Source organism: Syngnathus floridae, chromosome 4 (genome assembly GCF_059516105.1).
Source record: "Syngnathus floridae isolate MCC-2025c chromosome 4, RoL_Sflo_1.0, whole genome shotgun sequence".
Classification (NCBI taxonomy): Eukaryota; Metazoa; Chordata; class Actinopteri; order Syngnathiformes; family Syngnathidae; genus Syngnathus; species Syngnathus floridae.
This window is the reverse complement of record NC_142416.1, coordinates 16,802,098-16,824,306: the sequence shown is the minus strand read 5'-3', so window position 1 is coordinate 16,824,306 and position 22,209 is coordinate 16,802,098. Positions and strand designations below refer to the sequence as shown.

Genomic DNA, 22,209 nt, shown 5'->3' with positions numbered 1-22,209 from the left:
ACATTTTGGGTAGAAGGCCCATTTTCTGTTGTTGAGACTCCAAAAAAAGGCAAATATTTCTTCATTTGTGTGCACATTGTGTTCGAGATGGCAGTGTGAACTCTCAATGAACCAAGGCCCAAATTGCAAGTGAGGAAAATGATGAGGGCACTAAAGAGAACTCCCCCCATCCCTCTCCCCACACTGGTGATGGCGCTCTCATCTCGTGTGTTCCCATCGGGTTTGTACTAATTTGACGAAAAAACGATTCCATCTTCCATCTGTTTTGCCCGTTTTCAATACGGCTAATAAAACTCACACAGTGTTCTATCACAGGCACACCAGATGGTCTCGCTTAGGCTGGAAGCAACTGCGACTCAACACCCGTGGAGTCCAGGACTTAAGTTTGTCTGACCAGCCGAAAAACAAAGATTGTACACGACCACACTGTGATTCCACCGGACATACTCTCGTTGGATCGTCGGAAATGTATTTGTGTTGGGTTAACATAATCTTAATTCATTCCCCTTTTTGAATAATTTCAATGACCACAGTAGCTTGACAAAAATGAAAATAATAATTTAGTCTCTTGGTTAATGCAATTGGATTTTAGATTTTTATTTTTTTGGGGGGTTTGTAGTACAGTGGAGACAATTTGGAGTCCCATCAAGTGTTTGGTTCCTTGTTCTCTTTCCTTACTGCATTTATCCTCTTACCTTTTTCCAAGTTCATGTCAATCCCAGGAGAATGCCAATTAATCACTGTCGCTACCTGGAGTTAGCTTTTTAACCAAAAGTCCGGAAATCACGATACTCCAAAGCATAGGTCGGTCTCGGCTTGAAACAACGATTTGCCGACATTGATTGACTTGGTCATGACGTTTTTGTTTTCCAGAGCATTGTAGCCAAATACGGCTCTCAATTTCGGGGCAACTCGCAACACGATGCCCTGGAGTTTCTTCTCTGGCTTTTGGACAGAGTTCATGAAGACGCCAAAAACCCAAACAACAACAACAGTAGCAGCAGCAGTAGCAACAACGCCAAAGCCAACGTCAAGGTGAGTCCGATTTGAAATCCGAATTTGTGTTTGTATGAAATGCTTTTGCAATAAGCTAATAGCGGAAGTGTCTTCCGTTGTTTCTATGCTGGCCATGTCTGCAGAATTTCCATCTCTTAACCTTGAACTTTAAGGCTAGCTCAACCTAATGGAGCAAATGAGTAGGCCAGACACATCTTGACATTGGGACCTTTTTACCACGATATGAGCCGATTATATATAATAATATTTATCTTTTGTAGCACCACGCTGTCGATTGGAGAGGAGGTCAATGTCGTTTTATCCTGTAAGTGGGCTTGTCGGTGGGGGGATAAAAAAAAAACAGACTCGGAGCACGCTTGAGAAGCATTGCGTCTCGTTAATACAAGCTAGTCTTTTTCCTATTCATGGCATCTATTCTGCCTGAGAGCATTCTTTGTGCCAAATAAACATCTTAAGGCCGCGGCTCTCATTGGGCTGCCAGTATAATAAATCCACCAGGCAGCGACCAGCTTTTCATAGTTGGGATCATCTCTGATCCCCCCCCCCCTCAATGTTGATCCGCTTTTAAACAGATTTTATTGTATCATACAATAGTCTCATTGTCAGATTTCTGTCGATAATCGGACAATGTTTGGACTCCAGTTTTGGACCCTCATTCTGAGTGCTATGGGTAAACATTAGCAATGTGCCTGTAACCTTTATTTGCTACACGCTAGGGCTAGCTGGGCTGTTGACTAAATATTTTCCAATATGTGCATTTGGTAGAAATGAATGAAATAAATCAAAACAGCTCGAAATGATTCTCATTTATTTTTACAGTGTGAAATTTTCAAGTAAATTGGTAGAGTTGCATGGTGCCTAGATTAAAATAGTTTTTAATAGTGCATATAAAACGTTTTTTTTTTTTTTTCCTGTAAAAGGCAAACGCTTTCACTCGGATGAGAACACCCAAAATCGATTCCATTCTTTAGGTATTTCTCTGGGGATGTGAGCCAACGATTGTTTCAAATTCCCTGGTTGATCAAAAGGCATTAAATTGTGCTGGTGACCAAGACTGGGTAACAAAAGTGTTTATCGGCTTTCTATCGATGGCTGACCGGTCCGGGTAGGCGTTCGGCGACCTCTCTGCCAAAGCGTGCCGGGATCGGTTCCAGCCGAGCCTGAATGTGATGAGCCGAAAAGATAAATGGGGCCATGGATGTAATGATTGATTTGAAACCCCACTAGGGTGACTCAGCTAGGCTGTGATTTTGTTGTGATCGATATCTATAATTTTCTCATATTGTCACTGCTCACTGTTGACATTTTAATTCACTACCCCATCACCATCCATCAAAGACACGCTATCATCACCCGATGACTGAAAGGCGGATTTAGTAAAGTGTGCCACTGATGTGTGTTGGTTCAGTGCTGGATTGCATTAGGCTGTGCACGCGGTACACGTCTTGCACCTGGCGCCACCTATTTCACAACTCGGGCAAAGCGATATTACGTAACAAACAAAGACAATTCGGTAAGGCCTTCCAATGGGATCTTGCTAAACCGGCTGGCTTTCTCTCCCTTTGTTTGCCCAGCAGCTCATTTGTGGCATTCTTCAGCAGGCTTAAGTCAGACAACAACGCAGTTACGGTTTTGTGTACACTTTGTTATTTTTGCTACTCTCTAAATTGTTAAAAGCTAAATTGGATGAATATCAAGTGATTTTTTTTTAAGTAGTTTCTCAATGATACAAATGGTTTTTTTTTCCATTGACATAAAAAAGTATGAAAGTAAAACATAAAATTGACTCCTGCGCAGACAGCTTCGGATTGATTCCTACTTCTTTGACACCGATTGCTAAAGCTAATTGCGGTTTAGTCAGAAATGTTTTTAATATTTTTCCAATAAAGGTCGCATATGGAAAAATGCTGGTTCGAGTATTCCCGTGTGCAACCACATTATTTCAGTTACTTCCCCCTCTCAAAAAGAATAAACAAATGAAGTACTGCCACCTACTGGACTGGAATGGGACTGGGAGTTGTTTTGTCAGGATGTTTTTATCAAACAAGTCAGACATGTTTGTTTGGCCTTGACTGATGTCTGCTCTGTACTTTGTGTTATTTCCGTTTTAAAAAATACATTTGGCTCAACTGCAACCTTGAAAGCCTCAAATGGTTCTTAGAAAAAAGGGAGGAAGAAAAAAAGGGGAAAAACATATCCTGATATTTGTTAGAGAAAAGAGCATAAAATGTTGGATTTTTGTTTGACAGTGAGCGCCCACAATGTGAGCACCGAAACGAGTTACATTCAGCCTCAGGTCCAGCGTGAGTTCTATTTCAAATGAGCGAATTTGAAAACTGCTTCATCTCATCCCACCGACAGCTCTGTGGTTTGCCGGTGCGACACCACACCAGCGTCCTGCCATTATGTATGCATCATTCCGTTTTAAATGTCGATAGTGCTTTGGCCCTTTTATGCCGCGGGGGGGTTAACTGTGACGGGATGAAGTGGTGACTGCGAAGACTTTGAAATCGGGTCAGTGAGAAAAAAACCCGCCGTTGAGGCAGCCAGCCAGCCAGCGAGGCCTTTTATCGACTTGGACAGAAATAGTGAGTTTGATAGCTCTCCATGAGAGTTTGCCACGTGTTCTCCGGGGGAGGGAACGGCGAGAAGGCAAATGTCGATGAATAATACAAGTCAGCTGACAAGCGCCATTGTTATGTATATCCCACCGCTAATATTTGAACTCTGTAAATGTGCCCGGTTCACAAACAAACTGTGAAATCGAGCGTATTTAATATTAACAAAATTGTATTTTTAAAAATAATGTCCTTTTTTTTTTTAGCCGCCAACGGCAGTGAACGTGTTTAAAAAGACATGTACCTTGATTTTGACTGCCGACAGCGCTCTTGCTATAAAATGCGCTCCATCCATCAAGCGAGCTAATGCCCAGTCGCCAATGTCTTGGACAGGTTAAGTCAAAGAAGCATAAACCCGCCTCACTTGGCTAGTGAATTGATTTTAACAGCTTGTGGCATTTGCTAGATGCCACACATTCCTGCAAATGGAGATTGAAAACAGTTCAGAGAGACAACCAAGACATTCCTTTTTTTTCTTTTCTTTCTGGTCACCCTCACTTTCAAAAAGTCTCTTGCCGTTATAATAAATGAACATTTTGAACCGGCGTTCATATTTACAACACGAGTGACACGGAAGAGCGATAGAAGAAAGTGATTTTATCTCCTTTTTTTTATCATGGTTGGAATGGACAGGTCACGTAATTCCCCTCCCCAGTTGCCCTCCTAGCCTCTTCTTAAGGGATTAAACCAGGACAAGTCTGAAAGAAACTTTCAAATAGCATTTGAGCTTTGTGATATTACTCCCGGCGTACATTTCTGCCCTCTGGCTTCATCCAAGATTCACTTAGCTTATTCAAGTATCTTTTTTTCCCAAGCCTCCTTTTTTTTTTTGCCGTAATGTCTTGACTTATCAGCCAGTGAGGGATGACTGACTGAGTGCTTCTCTTCAGACCATCAACTTTGCCGCTTACGGCTCTACAGGATGGAAGCAAATGTGGGCTTTGCGTTTTTGTCCTATGTGGTCAAAGGCTAACACGACTGGCAGATATGAAAAATTTAATATGTCGACTCAGATGAAAAGAGAGATGGAGCAATTTGGGTAGCAAAAATCCCCAAAATTTATATTTTTAGAGCAGATTGTTCTAGCTGTAAGATGGTATTGGCATTTTTTTCCGTCATTCCTGTAAATGTAATTACTCTTAATATGGTTAGAATAAATGACTGATTAAATTGTTCTTTTGAACATCTAAGACCAAATAAGCATCATTAAGCATCACTAACTGGTGTAACGGCCAATGGTCTGCATTATTTAATTGCTGTCTTGGGTTTTTGTTCAATTAACAAGATCATCTCTCTGGCAAAGTTTGTTGTTCAAGCGCAAAAGTCGTTTTTCAAAGTTAATTAAGTTAGACAAATTTGTCTCCCTGGGAAATGATTAAAGATGAATGAAAGAGAATGTTTAATTGGCAACATACTTCTGGTACAATAATGTGTAAAGGATATTACATTCTCTTGCCGTAATAATTATTCATCTGGTAAATTTGTTGTTTATGTGGCTGCAGGTCTATATTATTTATATTTTTTATTTTTATACAACATATTTTTTTGTGGATGATTCATCATTTCAAGGTTGTATGGTTGAATTTGGGGCTAAAGCTTTTCATGCCTTTTATTCGATTCTGATTTTAGCTTGTGTACTTTATAAGAATAGTATCTTAAACATTTGTGTTATTCCTCCACTCATTACTCAGTCATCTGCTGGTGAACCGGTCCTGCTGGTGTGCTTACTAACTGCTTCCAAGATGGAGACTGGTTTTCCCACACCCATGTTTCCAGATTTGTTTTTCCTTAAATGCTTTTCTGATGCTTGTGGACAGGTGGGACTTTCTTTTTTTGCAATTTTGTATTGTGGTGACATGTTTCTGTCTATTAAGTATTGTACTGATGGAAGTCCGGCGCAACTCCTGAAAGGTCATCCCAGTTGACCCTCTTCAGTTCCATCGGTCATCTTGAGAGGCGAATCAATCCATTCGCCCGTCAGTTTGTTTGGTCCTGAATCACTGCCACGGGCTGGCAAGGAGCCGATCCACATTGGGCCAATTCTGGCACCCGTCAGCCCTTTCGGCGACTCTTGTCTGAGGCTGCTTAATTTCTCTTGCCATTTTGTTTTTTCCCCCAGACAGACATCTCCATGGCAACAACCAGAGTGGCAGGTCTCACTGCACTCTACGCTGAAATGAAACTGGCACACATTTCACCAAAGATTGGCGCCTAATGAAGAAACATGCACCTTTTTGTCTCCGCAAGTGCAGTCTATAAATATATTTGTTGCGTGTCACACTAGTCAAGTCGAGCAAAGGTTTCAAATGCTTGTGCTTTCCATCATTATCTCAGTGGACATCTCGTTCCTCTAAGCTCGTCATGAATAGCAGCAGCCGTCCACAATGGAAAGGATTGTTGTGAGTCAGCCGCTTTGCTGCCTCGACAGCGTTTTGTTTCAATGGATCAAGAGCGACCTATCATTGCCTCTGGTTGTTTGCAAATGATTAAGGATTTCTAAACATTACATCATAGAGCTGTTTCTCCCGCTGTTCAAAACAAAGTTTTTGCTAGATGTACTACTTGCAGAAAGGGACCAACTCCCGTCCTCAAGTATCCCGATCATTTCAGCTACGTGTGTTGAAGGGACGCATCTACAGCTCAGTACCGCTTCTCATTTTTGTTGTGCCATCCCTAAATACACAAAGTGAATTCTCGCCAAACTCCCACACACTCACCAGCAGCACAGGCACGCTGAGTAGTGTCCCGCATGAACGCCCGCTACAGGGAATCAGCTGGGATTTGATAAGAGCATATGTTCTTGTGTTAGGAAGAAGAGTGTCGACATCCCCCGGGGGAAGCGATCACTGCTGGCGCTTTGCAAATCTTCAGTCAGAACAAGCTGACTTCTTTGTTGATGTCTCGGATTTGTGCGCGGATCACAGCAGAATGAAATCTGCACCGAAGTTGGTCAGAAATCAGTGGCTTTAATTAAATAATTACTGCACAAACCTCAGTCCTGCCCCCAGGCTACACTTTTCCCACCACTGTTTTAAAATGTGAACTTGAGTTAAGTTGACCGCTGACTTCACGCGTGAACGTGATTCCAAACGGTGACGTTAAATGCCCCGAATCCTGACACCTCTGAGGTTCAACTTTTTCTTCTCTGTGTCTTCAGGGACCCAGCTCACTGGAGGACCTGACCAGCACGCAGCAGCCCAGAGGCCGCCACAGCTTTGTCCAAGAACACTTTCAGGCCCAGTACAGGTGGGAACATCCGAGCATTTCTTCCGCTGCCCTCTATTGGACAAAAAGTCACCTCGCCTTGAGTGGCAAGCAACAAGATTGAGTAGAAATGCAAGAGTCACATTTGAGCCAGGGAAAGATATCCCCCTGATTGCATATCCAATACCTTGTAAACAATCAATCATCAAATGGAGCAGTGAAAGGAAAACACAAAAACACATCCAGAGTGGGTTTGTAATCACTTGTTTGATTGACAGCTCTTGTTAAGTCCACAGCGGTGGTGAGTTGGTACTCTAACAGTTGGACACTCTGTCACTGATTAGCTGGCTTAGCGTCACGGCTAACAAGCTTATCGTGTAACTGCAAGACTGGAGATATTGAGGAAGACGAAGCAAAAAGATGTTTTCCCTCCTACTTGATCGAAAAGGTTTCTTAACGACTAGCCGACAGTATTGGAATAGATTCTTCCATTGTACCTTTTAATCACAGTATAGCTGTGCGTTCGAATTAGAGTGTTCTGGAGAGAATGAGGCCACATCTGGAACATTTACATAATTCAACTAAAAAGCTGTTGTAAAACACAGTGGGATATTTTCAAAAAGCCATTACAGATTATTAATGAGCAGTTAGTTTGAAAAAAAAAAGTCCAAGCACAATAATAAACAATCTATTCCATTGTATTGCCATCGTAGGCTAACTGCTAGCTCCTTTTGTAAACTGCTTGGCTAGCTACTTGCTGGACTTGACAAAGTGTTAGATTGATAATGTTATTGGTGTCAAAAAGGCATGAATTAAAAGATCATTGGGCAAGGCAGCCTCACTAACTTTCATGTTGCCTAGCAACAGAAAACAATTCAAGGCTCCATCCTTTCATTCTATGTGCTGCTTATCCTCACCGGTGTCACTTGATTTTCATTTCAGCGCCAATCATTTGCTGTCAACATATCTCGCTGCTGTGATCGTCAGTCGGCCATTTTTGTGATTTTTATTTCCCGGGTTTTGTTTGCGTCGTATTTGTTGACCCGCAACTGTCACTCAGTCTCTTCCGTCAGTTCAGTTGGTCTCCCTTCCTCTCATCTTCCTTCTCCGGTCCTTTCATATCTTCCGTAGATGCTCCTCAGAGGGAGTCAGCCGAGTTGTCTGATCTGAATAAATGTTTGCGATTAGAGCCCGCGCTGTCTTGTGTACGGGGATGCAAACGTGGGAGTCGGCGCTCGCCCGTGTCTCCACGCTTTGTGTTTGAAAGCATCTTTGTCGGGGCCTCGCTCTTCCTTTCTGTCTGTCACTCTGACTTTGTGACTATTTTTAATGGCCTGTTGTCTCCGAGACATCATCTAGCTAGTTTATATAATGTGTACGACGGATGGGCTTATATAACGCATGTTGGACGAGAGGTGCTCATATATCTAGTATAAAAAAAAAAACGTCTCGAAGGTTGAGTTATTCATTTATTTTTTATGATTAAATAATCAGTTTCACTATGCCAGATGAAGCAGAACACAAATAAGATAAGATGAGATAGTTGCAAGTTGTACAAGTCGTTTCCTGTCCCTCGTTCCATTATCTTAATTTGTAATGAACCCATAGTAATTTATTCAGAAAGTTTCCCACCACTGATTACTGTGAATCTTACGAGTAAAAGTTGAATGATGTTAATCATTAAGTGTGTGTGTGTAGCATCCCGCGGGTGTAACGAGCTTAACTGTGTCAGTGTCCTTTTTGTGTTTTTCTCTTTGCTCAGTCGTTTGTCAACTTGGCTGTCCCATGCTCGACCCCTGTGGTCATATTTAATGTAGAACCCCCCCTCGCTGGGGCTCCCTGCACTTTGTGTTGTCGCTCCCTTTGTCTCTTTTCTCACTTGCTTTTATTTTCCTATCAATTTCAGAGGCTGCCCTCATCATCCTTTTTTTTTTGGTCTTGTTAAAGTTCCGGCATTCTTAGACTAAAAATATGAATATTTTAGTAGGTCAAAGTCAAATCCTGTTTGCCATTTCTTTTATTTGTCTCCCCAGGTCATCTCTGACTTGCCCTCATTGCCTTAAGCAGAGCAACACCTTCGACCCCTTTTTATGTATCTCCCTTCCCATCCCTCTGCGACAAACCAGGTACGAAAAAACACAACACCCGCTGTAAATCTTTACGTTGGCATGTCTATTTTTTAGTAAGCAAAATAATTCCTGATACCAATTTGTGGTCATCCAGCACTTGCATACTACATTTGATTTATAAATTTGAGTTTATGTATGCTGACTTCTGCGTTTATTCGGGATTGGGCGCTGAAGTATAAATCTAGTCTAAGACCGTTCCCTCTCTGTATAATTTTGTCCGAGAGTGACCGACCATGTTGACAAAAGATACACAGCTGACTAATAGAATGTAGCAAATCTTTTGGCATTCCGACTGCCCAATAAATACTTTGTTTCACATGTCATGCTGACAGGCCACACTGGGACCGACAGAATTGTGTTTCCTTTGACACCATGCACTCCCGTTCATGACAAAAACACAGCGAGCTTACAGCCAAGCTGCTGCAATTCCATGCTTCTGCTGCAGCAGTATTTAAGTCGAAGGCCTGCTGAGTTTGAGCTCCCAAAAGCATGAGCAGGCTAGCAGCAGGACGCTGATGCCTGTGTGCTGCCGATAATACCAATTATACAACTCCAAAAATACACGGAATTCAACTTTACCGCTTAGTGGAAATAGGAGCTTTGGATGAACTGGAAAGAAAACTTTCCAAATGTCCACAACATACTCAAGACACAAATTTGTGTGTGTGTGCAGATAGATAGGTTAGCATAAAGCTATAACAGTTTTCTTGATGGTGTCCCCATTACCACAGTCATCCCACACGCTCCCGTTTTATTTCTCATATTTCTGTCTGACCCGGCAGCATCCTACATTATTAAAACAACAACGGATTAATGTCCTCCCTCCTAACACATTCTAGAGTTCAGTCGTAAAGAGATGTGAGAATAATCCAATTAGACTTGAAGTCACACTCAGACAAATTAGATTATCCGTGTCGGAGAAATTGGATTTACTACAACAGCGCCACAAATCAACTATTTCCACTTCTCCCAAAAACGTGTTGCATATCGAAACATTTCAATCATAGAGAACTTCATCATTCCGTACATTGGATGGATGGATGGATGGATGGATGGATGGATGGATGGATGGATGGATGGATGGATGGATGGATGGATGGATGGATGGATGGATGGATGGATGGATGGATGGATGGATGGATGGATGGATGGATGGATGGATGGATGGATGGATGGATGGATGGATGGATGGATGGATGGATGGATGGATGGATGGCACTTTTTTTTCAACCCAAGGCTAACATTCTGGAACACATACTGGGATGGCGTCAACTTCTTAAACACAAGAGGCAAAGTTCTTCTCTGATGCTTCTCCGTTTGCAGGCCAATGTGTGTGACGCTGGTATTCAGTACCAAGGGTCAGCGGTATCTACGAGTGGGGCTCGCTGTGCCTCTCTTTGGCTCACTGTCGACTTTGAGAACCATGGTAGCTGAGGAAGGAGGCGTCTCTCCGGACCAGGTACGCATTTTTTTGGTGGCTGACCATTATGCTGAACTTCACAGCTTCTCGTAAGACCTTGAACAAGTTCTGCGTCCTATCCCGTTCTCCTGGTGCAGGTCATCCTGGCCGAGTTGTACTCCACGGGATTCCAACGTTCCTTCTCAGATGACGACGACCTGACAGCCATCGCTGATAGTGACGTCATCTACGCCTTTCAAGCGCCGCCTCCTCACGGTCGCCGGGGCTCCGTGCCACACTCAGGTAACCATGGTAACGGGTTACACGCGGCATCATCGCTCCAGCCCAGATTTCCCATCATCATCCAAATGCCATCCTGTTGTGCCCACTCTCCTTCCCATTTTGATTGCCGAGCATTCCCACAGACACCTCGTATGTATATTTGCGCTTTTACAAATGCAAGCGCCTCAGCGTCTATGATTTTCCTCCATTTCTCAACGCCACTCCGGTGTGTCACATCATCCAAAATTATTTTTATTTTACCTCCAGCAACATCTCACCTGAATGAGCTCCGAGGTCATTAAACGAAGTAAACATGACAATAAATTTCCATAATAATTCAATTCAGGAGCTAAAGGTGTAAAAAACAAAAATTAGTGGAAGGAGAGCCCGCCTCCAAGTCCCCAGACTTCTCCTTAAAACTTTAAATAGATGTCTGGTACTCTCTTTGCTCGAGTAGCTGTCCCTACAGGCCTTATGGAGAAATAACAAACATGTAAAACTCATCTAATGTTAGCGAGTGAAACGGCAGCCGTCACTCGAGATTAGATGGGATTAATTTGCTAAAGCCTTACAATATTGGCTGGAGGATTCCTTCACTTATTTTCAAAAAATACCAATAAATTGACCGCATTTCAAAACTTGGCTTATGAGGCTTAAATTTAACTTTATCTTATGATAAACACTTGCACCTGGCTGATGATAAAATAAGTTTCATTGTACAAATGCATGTTGTCCTCCTCATTTTACGTGACAAAAAAAAAATACCAGATATTTTTATATAAAAAAAATTGGCTAACATGTAACTGCGATGGAAAATCACCAAACAGCGAGTGGGAGACGGCTGCATCTGGCTTAGTTCCTCTACCTAATCTCTTTCTTCACAGTTAGCAGAGAGCTCAGGTGGTGTGCGGCCATTGATGCTTGTTTACAGTCGTGACCTTTGATTCACGCGGGTTTAAGCTCAAAACCCTCTGGCTATTTTTACTCGCTGTGCACAGTGTTAGTGACAGAGCTCACTCACTATATTTTTTAAGGCAGATCATGTCAGAAGTCTCCTCCATCCAATGCATGAGTTCTCACTTCTCTACAGAAAATGTTACGCTTTAGAATTCAATTGCAAGTCAAAATTTCTCAAATCATGGGCTGGATTCAGACTCTACTCAGGTCATGTGACTCCAGTCCTCCACTTATCCGCCATCATATAATACAATCAAGAGTGTGGAAACCTCAGCGTGTCGTACCTTCTTGAGCGCTAAAGTGCAACATGCTGGTTCTTGTGCTCCTGTGAGAGTGACCTCATCTTCACCTGCTACCAGCAGGAGGGTGTAAAAGGAGGAGGCGAAAATTGGCAGGTGTCTGGAAGGAGACACGGCACATGGTGCCCCCCATTATGCACCTTATATTACTTATCCATTCACATACTGTTGGCGACAAAAAAAAAAAAAAAAAAAAATCAGGGCTGGGCATACTTGGTAGAAATGTATTTAACAGTAAATAGACATAACAGTTTATTAAATAAAAAAAATCATTTGTTTAGCTGCCACTCGTTTATTGTTTGTTGTATATTTCTAAAAAAAAAAAAAATCTGGGTTGGGCATACTTGGTAGAAATGTATTTAACAGTAAATAGACATAACAGTTTATTAAATAAAAAAATATTTGTTTAGCTGCCACTGGTTTATTTTTTGTTGTATATTTCTGCTACATTTTTTTAACAATTATCATGACTTCAACTTAATGAAGGACTTAATTTGAAGTGGCATCAAATAATTAATTAGCTTCTTCTTCCTGTGATGTCAGTTTTTGGCTGAAATTGATCGGTTTAAAAAAAAAAAAAAAAAAAGCACTGTGTAATTAAATCATTCGATGAAGCCCAAGTTTGTGTATCTCAGAAAATAAAACGTTTTGCGTCACCTCAAGTGACTTGTTCTATTTCACAGTTGCATCCAAGAATAATTTCTCCTCTGCGCTTCTATTTTCAGGGTATCACCACAGCCTCCCCAATTCCCCATTCAGCTCCTCGTCCGCGAGGTTGCCATCATCCGGCGCCGTATCAACCGAGTACCTGAACCAGGGAGGCTCCTCTAAGGTTCTGCTCCTCATCTGCAACACATCTGGCTGTGGTCAGCAGGCTGTCAGGTGAGCTGTGGATTTGGAGACTTGCTCAGTCTATCATGACATCAAAACGGTAATATTGGAAGGCGTGAGCGCACCCAGCGTGTAACGGGAATGTCAGAAATGTCACTCTCCAAACGCCCAGGAATAATTTCAAAGTTAATCACCAGTCCCTCAAAAGTTAAAACGTCACGTTCTGGGAAACCATCAATTGAATGGAGCTCCATGACTTGAAATTCATATGACAAAAGAAATAATTACTGTCCAACTTTATTTCACTTCGAAGCCAAGACAGATATTAGGATGGATTGTGTACACTTTACTGTGCAATTTCCCCTTCAGGCCCATTATTGGATTTTCCTTTTCGATTGCGGATGATGGATTTAACCAGGTGTCACCTTCACTCACTCTGCTCACAGTAATTGTTTGCAGTTATGTGCTCATTGAGTCCTTCATAATGTTTACTGAATGCAGCAATGACTCTCCGAGCTGTTGACTTGACTTGTCGGGTCATGACGGCAATCTCCGTTCTGAGGTGTCGCGGGGGTTAGAAGGCCAATGTTTTATTTATTTATTTGCTTTGACATGAGCTCCAGATGCCTCGAGGCCATTTTTCATTTTTTATCTGCTCTTTTCTTTCTCTTCTGTTCTTATAAGGTTCGGGCCACCATTTCTCATGCTGGAAGACAGGAGCATCTCTTGGGAGCAGCTGCAGCAGAGCATCCTCACCAAGCTCTATTATCTGATGCTGAACAGATCTCAGGCTCAGGTAAATGCCGTCAGGTCCAGTAGCTACTCGTCCACAAGGCTCAGTGAAGCCAGAAAACAAGTGTGATGGATTTTCAATTACAGTGGACTCTGCTGGAATGGATGATTGTTGATTGGTTCGGATTAAGAAAAATAGAATCACTAGAGGGGAATGGTGCTGAGGTTGCTACAGTTGGCTGACGACAATTAAGTTACAGAAAAATTCACCTCCACTGCTCAGTACAGGACCAAGTAGGAGCACGAAAAATTAATTTTCTTTTTTACCATCATCCAAAAAACATTTTTATAAAGTAGCGTTTTACATAGTTCTCATGACTGCGTCAGCACGTTCCTTTTGGTCATACTACATAACATTAGATAAACACGAAGCCAAAACAAAAAAAATACGCTTCAGTGGTCCACTGTAGTCCACTATATTTTCACTTTTAGTGGCTCTGGTGGTTTTTCTGTACATTTTTTATTTTTTTACCTTTATAACTGAGTCAAGTTAGTCAACATATGAAACTCCCGTGTTGTAATTTACCACACACTGGGTTAATTATTGCTCTTGTGAGTCCTAATTCTTGGCATGTGGTCGCAGTGACTAAAAATTTGTAATTAAGCTCCTTTTTTATGCATTGTGTTTTTCTGAAAAGAGCACAAATGCACTTTGCATCTTAATTCGCCTCCAACCACATAGTCCAAGTAAATTGGTACCTATTGTAGGTCTTTGCGGAATTAATATTGGAATCATTAAATCTTGTTTTAGGATTGAAGATAATACTGACTTTATGCATATTGTTTCCGGATGTTTGTTTATCTTGTGTTTGCTATATCATTAATTAGGTGGTATTTATACAAATGTTTGCTTGCACTGATGAAGATGTTGAGAAACATCTTGTGGTTCCTTTAGCAGTTTGCTTTGTTTACAGTCAGGAACTGTAGCGTTTTGACACTGGCATGTCTTCTCGTTTATGGGGTGTTATGGCGCCACCCAGAGGTTTTTCGCGGTGTTACATTTTGAGTTTTTTTGGTCGTTTGCATTGACGAGTTCAAAACAGACGATTGTTTTCAATTTTTGAGCTGTTGTTTGCTTTCTCGCAGATGGGTGTTGTCAATGAAAATCATCAAGGTGCTCCAAACAGTTGTTTTGATTAAGATAACCTGAAAAGAAATCAAATTTCTCTTTCACATCAATTTTTTTCTTTTCTCCTAAGCTTTCTGGAGTTGTAAAATATTCATTATGCTTGAGCAATAATTCAAACTTTCAGTAAGTAGTCCCTTAACTAAATATTGACATAGACTTTTTTCATATTTGCTCAGCCCAATGGGCTAGTGTACAATAAATTAAAGTTACCAACAAATTTAAAATTGATTTCCAGACAACCTCATATAACTTAAAAATAATGTGCTCTGTCTGTCTGGCCCTCATCAATAAATGTTCTGCTGAATTCTTAAGTAATTGAGGTTGTTTTTTTTTTTCTTGGCACACCAGAAAGGAAAATGTTGCAGAAATCAATATGCCTGGAGAAGTGTGCAATTAGCGCCTGTGTGTTTTCTTGATAGAGCAAAAATATTTTTGTGGTCCACTGTATCCAGAACTGCACTTTGCTCAAGTAAGGTGAAGACAGAGTGTTACATGAGCACATAATATTTCTAATATTGTCTCATAGTTTGACAAATGCTGCCTTGGTACCAATTTGTCTGAAAGTACAATTGAAAGGTTTTCTACTAATCGTGGCGGCTGTGGCTCAGGCAGTAGAGTGGGTTATTTAGTAACCGGAGGGTTGGCGGTTCGATCCCAGCTCCGTCACGTCGTTGTGTCCTTGGGCAAGACACTTCACACACCTTGCCTCCAGGTCGCCATTGTAAATGAGAAAGTGTTCTCGATTGGCTTACCTGGTAAAACATTTAATAAAAAAAATTGTTGGTGGAGTGTTCAAAAATCATGTAATTAGTTGATAGCAATCCTTTTTAAAATAGTATGTAAAAAGGCAGATCGGGCCCCTAATTTGTCAACTCTGCAGTGTTTTAAAATATTTCTACAAGATGGATTTAGATTCATTTCTTCCAAGCGCAAAGGTGGCGCAGAATTTTATATGAAATTTTATTAAACATGCAAACTTAATACTCGTTTTTGTGAATTAAAGAACTGTAGTGTATGTAATGCAACAGTACATTTAAAAAAAAAAAAAATAAATACAAATAAAATTTTGTTAAATATTTTAGGCATATGGGAGTCCAGAAATGAATAATTCTGATATATTAATAACGAATAAGTCCAATTATCCGGTCAAAATTCTGTCGGCTGTGGGCAAACTAACTCAAAGGCTGCCCTAAGGAAATTCCTGAATAGGTCATCTAACGAGCGTGTCTCCAACTGCAGAACACCAGAGTGCTGTTTAAAATCCGAGTGGTGGGAGGATCATCATCGTCCAGCTACCTTTCACCTCAAGACAGCAGACCGTTGCACCACCCTGCCGTCGACAGGTAGAGGTCACACAAACAATGACACCAAAATTTATTTTTCTTCTTCTCTGTAATGGATCATTTCGAGGCATCAATGAATGTTTTGAGATTATCAATGAGCAACAATCGCATGGTCAAGCCCTTTCATCAAAATGCACCCAGTGGAAATAACTTTGCGCCTAACCTTGTTGTTGAGACTTCGCATCTCTTGAGGTGCTTATGAAAGGTGGTTCAACAGGTGAAAACATCTCGAAGGCAGAAGAGGTCGGAAGAAAATCTTGTAGTGTGGATAAAAAAAGAAAAAAAAAAGTAGGGCCAAAGGACACTTGAAATACACAGCACTTAAACGGTGGAGGAGATAGGCTGCAAGAGAAGGAGAGCGTTTGGATTAGGAAAAAAAAAAACAAATGAAAACATCCAGGCTGCTGATGGAGGATTTTGGTTCAAGGCTTTTCCACACCAAAATATTCCAAAAGGCTAGCTGGTTTCTTGAGCATTAAAATTGCAAAACGGAGCAAACAAGTTCATTTGATCGACACAAATCTAAAATAAATATTTGAAGGAAATGAGCGAGTACTTTCTAAAGAGGCTTTTTCTGCAGAAGGCCTTTAGTCCTACTTGAAAACAGGTGCTGAATATCAATATCATAAGTTGGCTCACCTTTCGGTGTCGAGCGTAATTGTACAAGTTTCACCGCAAATTATTCTATAATAATCATCGACCTCTTGAGAGCAGCCCTGAAGGATAATGAACCTTATTCAATGAGCTGCCGGAAAGATCACGCTGTTTGGTGAAGACTGAATATCAGTATTTTTTTTCCTCTTCCTGACATCGAGGCAATAAAAAAGTATTTTTAAGTGAACGTAACAGCAAAGGGACTGTTTTGAAAAGAGTCCGATGTGTCGAAAAAGAGAAAGGGGTGTTACGTGCGAACGAACACGAGGCGCACTCTAATGCTCCGGCTCTTTCATGCTCTGCCTGACAAGCCTCGTGAGTTGACATGTTAACTATCATCTTACAAAACGGTGGTGGAATTAGCCCTTTCTTGATTTGATTCTAAATGTGATTCTACGTTTTAAAAAAACTGTCATCAGCAACAAAAGCGTATCCCGACATAGCTTTAGGGGCGACATTTTTCTTGGCAGTCAAAATGCCAAAGTACTTTAGAGGAAAATGGCAACCACAAGTACTTGAGCATTAATGATGCTTATTACTCGCTTTCAATGCCAAAATCAATTGATTCATAATCTTTTTGATTAAGCAAATGTCACTTGTTTTTTTTTACACCATAGTTACACAAAGATTTTTTGAAGTTGCTAAAACTTGAGGACACACTACTTCATATTTCCCACCTGCGATTCAAACCTTCACGATTGCTTTCTTTGTCTGTAAATATCACCATGACTAATCATATGAAATAAATTAGTGTTCAAAATTTCCCTCCAAAACGTGGATCCTTCTTTCAAGCCACAAAAAGCCCAAACGTTGTTTTTGTGAGCCTTTTGTGCACCCCCCCCCCCCAATTTGCATCAAATTCTAAATAGGATATTCCTGGCATTGAAATTTGGCAGTCCCACTTTTGACTTTGATGCTATTTCTACTACATTCCCATTTTAGAGCACTGAAATTTTGTGGCCCGGGGGGACCTCCCCATGTGAAGGTTGTCATCGAGTGGGAGCACAAGCTTAAAGACTGGTAAGCAGCGTGACCGCCGCAAAGTCTAGTGGGATGCACAAACAACATCATCTAGCGAGCGTCCGCCTACGTTTGTCACTGTTTTCTGACGAAATGACCTGTCTGCTCCAGTCTGTTTGGCAGCATCCAGGAAGAAGTTGTTCAAGATGCTGAAAGCGTGAGGAACCAGCAGCAGCAGCATCTCCAGCAACATAGCTGCACTCTGGATCAGTGTTTCCAGCTGTACACCAAAGAAGAGCAGGTGACGTCACAAACATTTGAAGTATCCCAACATTCGCGTTGAATTTGATAATTAATTGACGACCAAATTTCTCCTGAACCACAGCTGTGTTTTAATTCTTTCAAATTTGACAGTAGTCATGCCAGCACAACACAGAATGAGTCATAAACACGCAATTCCATCTCCTTTAGGTCCGACATCTGTCGCGTCAGTCAGACAACCTTGCTTCTGCTCTCTCAAACGGTTTCAACTTCTCACGGTGCATAAAAAGTTGGATGACGTGTCGCCTTACAATTTCTCCTCGCGTAATATCACATTTTGCTCGTCTCGTCGCTAAACATTTAAGAGCAGTATTTCCATTAAATGGTTCATAATAGGCTTCTTTATGCAAAGCGTACAAGTGCCAGAAGCATCAACTGCGTTACCATCTGCTGCTGAAATAATATTTCATAGTTCAACAGAGCATGGCCTGTTTTTCTTTACTGAAAGGCTGAAATAACGGTAAGAGCCATAAATTGTCAAGGGCACGCCAGCAAAAGCGAGCGTTCACGTCAAAGCTTTTCTGACAGCTCCACAATGATTCTTTTGTGTGTTTGTTTCGGGCTTTTTTATTGTGAGCATGATCCAGATAAACACAGTCCACTATGGCCGTGCCACGGCTTGCACACACAAAAAAAAAAAGAGAGATTTGTTTTATCCTTGAGATGGAAATAAGAAAAGGGTCTTTATTACAACCCTCTATTTTTCCTCCACTCTGGAGCTCAGCGGCGAAAATTTGATGTAATCTTCTCAACTTGTTTTTACCAAAGAGTGGCACCTTATTGGTCTTGCGTCTACGCTATGAAACATCCGTCTTTATTCACCAACTGTTTCCGTCATTCGCAATTTGCAAACAATTGTTTGAAATTGCAGGAGGTGATTTTGTTACCCACGTCATGCTCGCGAGCATCATTACAGAAGCCTAGTCCATAACAATGGAGAGAAAGAACATCACTAATTTCTCCTTTTTTTTTTTTTTAGCCAGTGTAATATACTTAGCCTTAAAAAAAAAAAAAAAAAAAAAAAAAAAAAAAAAAAAAAAACATTTCCCGTTGAGGGTCAAATGTGACATCACTGCCAGTTGACTCACACTGGGATGAAGGAAGGTACTTCAATTCGACAATAAATATTTTGTTGAAGAGGGATTAAATCGAGCTGAGATTTTTCAACTTATTTTTCAGTCTTGAGTTTTTCAAATGACAAATTCTTCCATTTAAAGCGTTTTTGTACTGTTAGCTTTGGAAATATTTACTCAGGGGTGCATGTCATTGGGATTCAGTCTTCAAGCAGCCATGAACTGTCAAGTATTGAACACTATAGTTGTGTATTTAAAAAGTCATTTTCTCCAATTGCTTTTACGCCTGTAAATTCCTAATATAGGCTAGCAATTCCAAAATGGTAAGATTAATGTGAAACATCAAATTGAAAGTCTACAGAAAAAGGGCTTATTTTTTGGGGTTTACTCGACCATCTCCTGCAGTGCTGTGTAAAATATTAAAAACCCTGTCACTGTCCAAAAGCTTCTGAAGCCAACTGTCAATGAAAACATGTCAAATTGAAGGTCATTGAACTGATTGCAGCTGGCACCCGATGATGCCTGGAAGTGCCCCCACTGCAAGCAAATGCAACAGGGCATGGTGAAGATGAGCTTGTGGACTCTGCCTGACATACTCATCCTTCATCTCAAGCGTTTTCGACAGGTACGCACGATGAAAGCATCACATGTCCATGAGAGACATCGTGTGTATTGCACTTTTTGTCGAATTACGGATCGCTCGGGCAGTCTTGAGTCTTTAAAATGTCCCCCCCCTCCTCCAATAGGTAGGCGAGCGCAGAAACAAGCTTTCATCGCTGGTGCATTTCCCGCTGACTGCTTTGGACATGGCCCCTCACGTTGTGAAGAGGAGCCAGAGTATGCGTAACCTGAACAGTGGGCCCACATCCTGGCCAAAGTCCTCTGGGCAGCACCGCCCACCTGCAGACATGACGCTCCCACACGACTACCTGTATGATCTCTACGCCGTGTGCAATCACCACGGAGGAATGCACGGTGGACACTACACCGGTAATGAGACACTCGGCTCAAAATAGCACTTTGGTAGTCTTCAAGATACAAAAAAAGCGGTTTAGAGGAGAAGGTGTTTGAATGGCTTGTAAGTCTGTCTGTCATCCACCTATGGATGGAAGGAAAGCCCGTGTTATTTCAAGATGGAACCATGTTGGAAGCGAATTGAAAGAGAAAAGCAGTGGTCCTAAAATAGAACCCTTTGGAGCTCCAAAGACGGAGAAGCAAAGCGGAATTCAGACCTACCAAGGCTCCAACACATAATTCTGTGAGGCAGAAATACCGAAATCACTTTTCCCCAACCTTAATTAAGCCAATTTAAAGATGACACATCAGAAATAAACGTTATTGTGTAATACTTCTCCACAAAAGTCGTTTATTGATCAAAATCGCGATTCCAGACACTGCAATCAAGTGAACGCTTTTTGTTGTTGTTAGTGTTTTTTTTATTTTTTAAAGAACTCCTGACTGACTCTTAATCCATCATATCAACTCTTTCACACACATACGCCGTCTCGCTGTTCTCCCGACAAACTCACCAATCGGTAACAACATGCTTCCCGTCGCAGGTCATTACGCTCCAAGCTGTTGCTTGGGGTAAGGCAAAATTGTTAAAATAATAACAAAAACAAACTTTAGCTCTACTATGCCTCGTTTTAAAACATGACTGGAAGACATTCGTGATCATCCACTACGACTCATCCCAGAAATGTTACCTGGTCATCGGTCTAAAATTGTCTCGCATAGTAAAGCCAGCTTTCTTATACTCCCAAATGATACTTTACTAATCAACATACTCGTGTTTGTGTTCATCACCAGCCTACTGCCGGAACTCCGTGGATGGCGTGTGGTACAGCTATGACGACAGCAGCGTGGATTTAGTCCCAGAAGAGGAAATCTGCACCAGAGGAGCCTACATTCTCTTCTACCAAAGAAGGAACATCATTCCTCCATGGTCGGCCAGCAGCTCTCACAGAGGTATGCTGTGAGGGTGACATAACGAAATAATCTAATGGGAAAATTAACAGCGGTGACAAATTTGAAAGTATGAGAAAAGCTCACTGATGATGTATTGCACAAGTAATCCTCCATTCTGGAGCCTGCATATAAATGGAGATTATATTTATTTTTTAGATTGTTATGCTTGGATTGCTTTTTGTTTTTGAAATCAATTGCTTTTGCTCAATTCGAAGAGTAGTCACCAGTATACAAATTTCCCTTTGTGAGTTGCTATGATACTGCTGCCTCCCTGTCGCTGTGAGTCCAAGCAAATCAAAGCTAACGTGTCCAAAATGACAAATGATCTGGGATGTGACATACAGAGCTCTAGATACTTTCATTTACAGGTTTTAATTATGTCATTGAGCTTGTATTTTTACACACTGACTTGTGAAATGTATACTAAAGAAGAAAAAAAAAAAGGATGCATTCACATCTCAAGAAACCAAAATATTAGAATATAAATTTAAATAGGAACCAAAATGTTTTTTGTTGTAGCAAAAAATTGTATTGAAGGTAGAGCTGCAACAAGAGACCCGAGCACACAACAACAATGGAGGGCACAGAGGTTCTCTTCTATTTACTCCTCGGGCATGTTTTGTTTTCCAGTTAGTGGCAAGAATTTTTGCCTCTTGTGAAAAGTGGAGTCTCACATAGAGGCCTTGCTTGAACCTGATGTCATTAAACTTTAAGCTTCTCATCTCTTTTCCAACGCGTCATTCCAAGTGCAAAGTGTTCCAGCAAATGTTTTGCATAATGGATTGTATCACCCTTTTCCTCCCCCGCTGCCTTGTGTCCCCCTCAGGCTCTACAAGTTCTTCAGTGTCAGACCACTGGTTAATCCGCTTGACGGGAGAAAGCAAGCGAGGCAGCCTGGTGTCGCGCTCCTCCACTACCTGCCCGTCTTTCGTTCCCGACTCCCCCGACTCTCCCGTCTTCCTTGAAAATCCTTCTAAAGAGGAAGGAGGTGAGTGGCAGGTGTCAGCACGCGGAGAGTTGTTTACTAAGCGAGGCTTCTTCTCTGATGGCAATTTATACTTTGGCATGTCATGGGTTGCATCTGGAGGCGGGCAAACATCTCTGCAAAAATAAAATGAAGACGGCTATAATTACAGCTACCAATTATTTTTCCTACTCTAAATGTCTCTTTGAAATTGGCATGTCTGATGGGAGCAAAACAAATAACGGCAGAACAACTGAAGATCAACATCT

General features: G+C 41.4%; 1 protein-coding gene across 1 annotated transcript in view; it reads left to right on the top strand.

Annotated features, from left to right (window-relative positions):
• usp43a (ubiquitin specific peptidase 43a) overlaps positions 1–22,209 on the top strand; it is a 29,287-nt gene that overhangs the window by 4,996 nt on the left and 2,082 nt on the right. The window contains exons 2-15 of the mRNA XM_088372453.1: positions 874–1,035; positions 6,793–6,881; positions 8,873–8,965; positions 10,292–10,427; positions 10,526–10,670; positions 12,631–12,787; positions 13,421–13,532; positions 15,897–16,000; positions 17,597–17,674; positions 17,786–17,915; positions 19,514–19,633; positions 19,755–19,998; positions 20,818–20,976; positions 21,803–21,964. Coding sequence (XP_088228579.1) covers positions 874–1,035; positions 6,793–6,881; positions 8,873–8,965; positions 10,292–10,427; positions 10,526–10,670; positions 12,631–12,787; positions 13,421–13,532; positions 15,897–16,000; positions 17,597–17,674; positions 17,786–17,915; positions 19,514–19,633; positions 19,755–19,998; positions 20,818–20,976; positions 21,803–21,964 — 1,891 coding nt within the window. The remainder of the gene's footprint in view (positions 1–873; positions 1,036–6,792; positions 6,882–8,872; positions 8,966–10,291; positions 10,428–10,525; positions 10,671–12,630; positions 12,788–13,420; positions 13,533–15,896; positions 16,001–17,596; positions 17,675–17,785; positions 17,916–19,513; positions 19,634–19,754; positions 19,999–20,817; positions 20,977–21,802; positions 21,965–22,209) is intronic.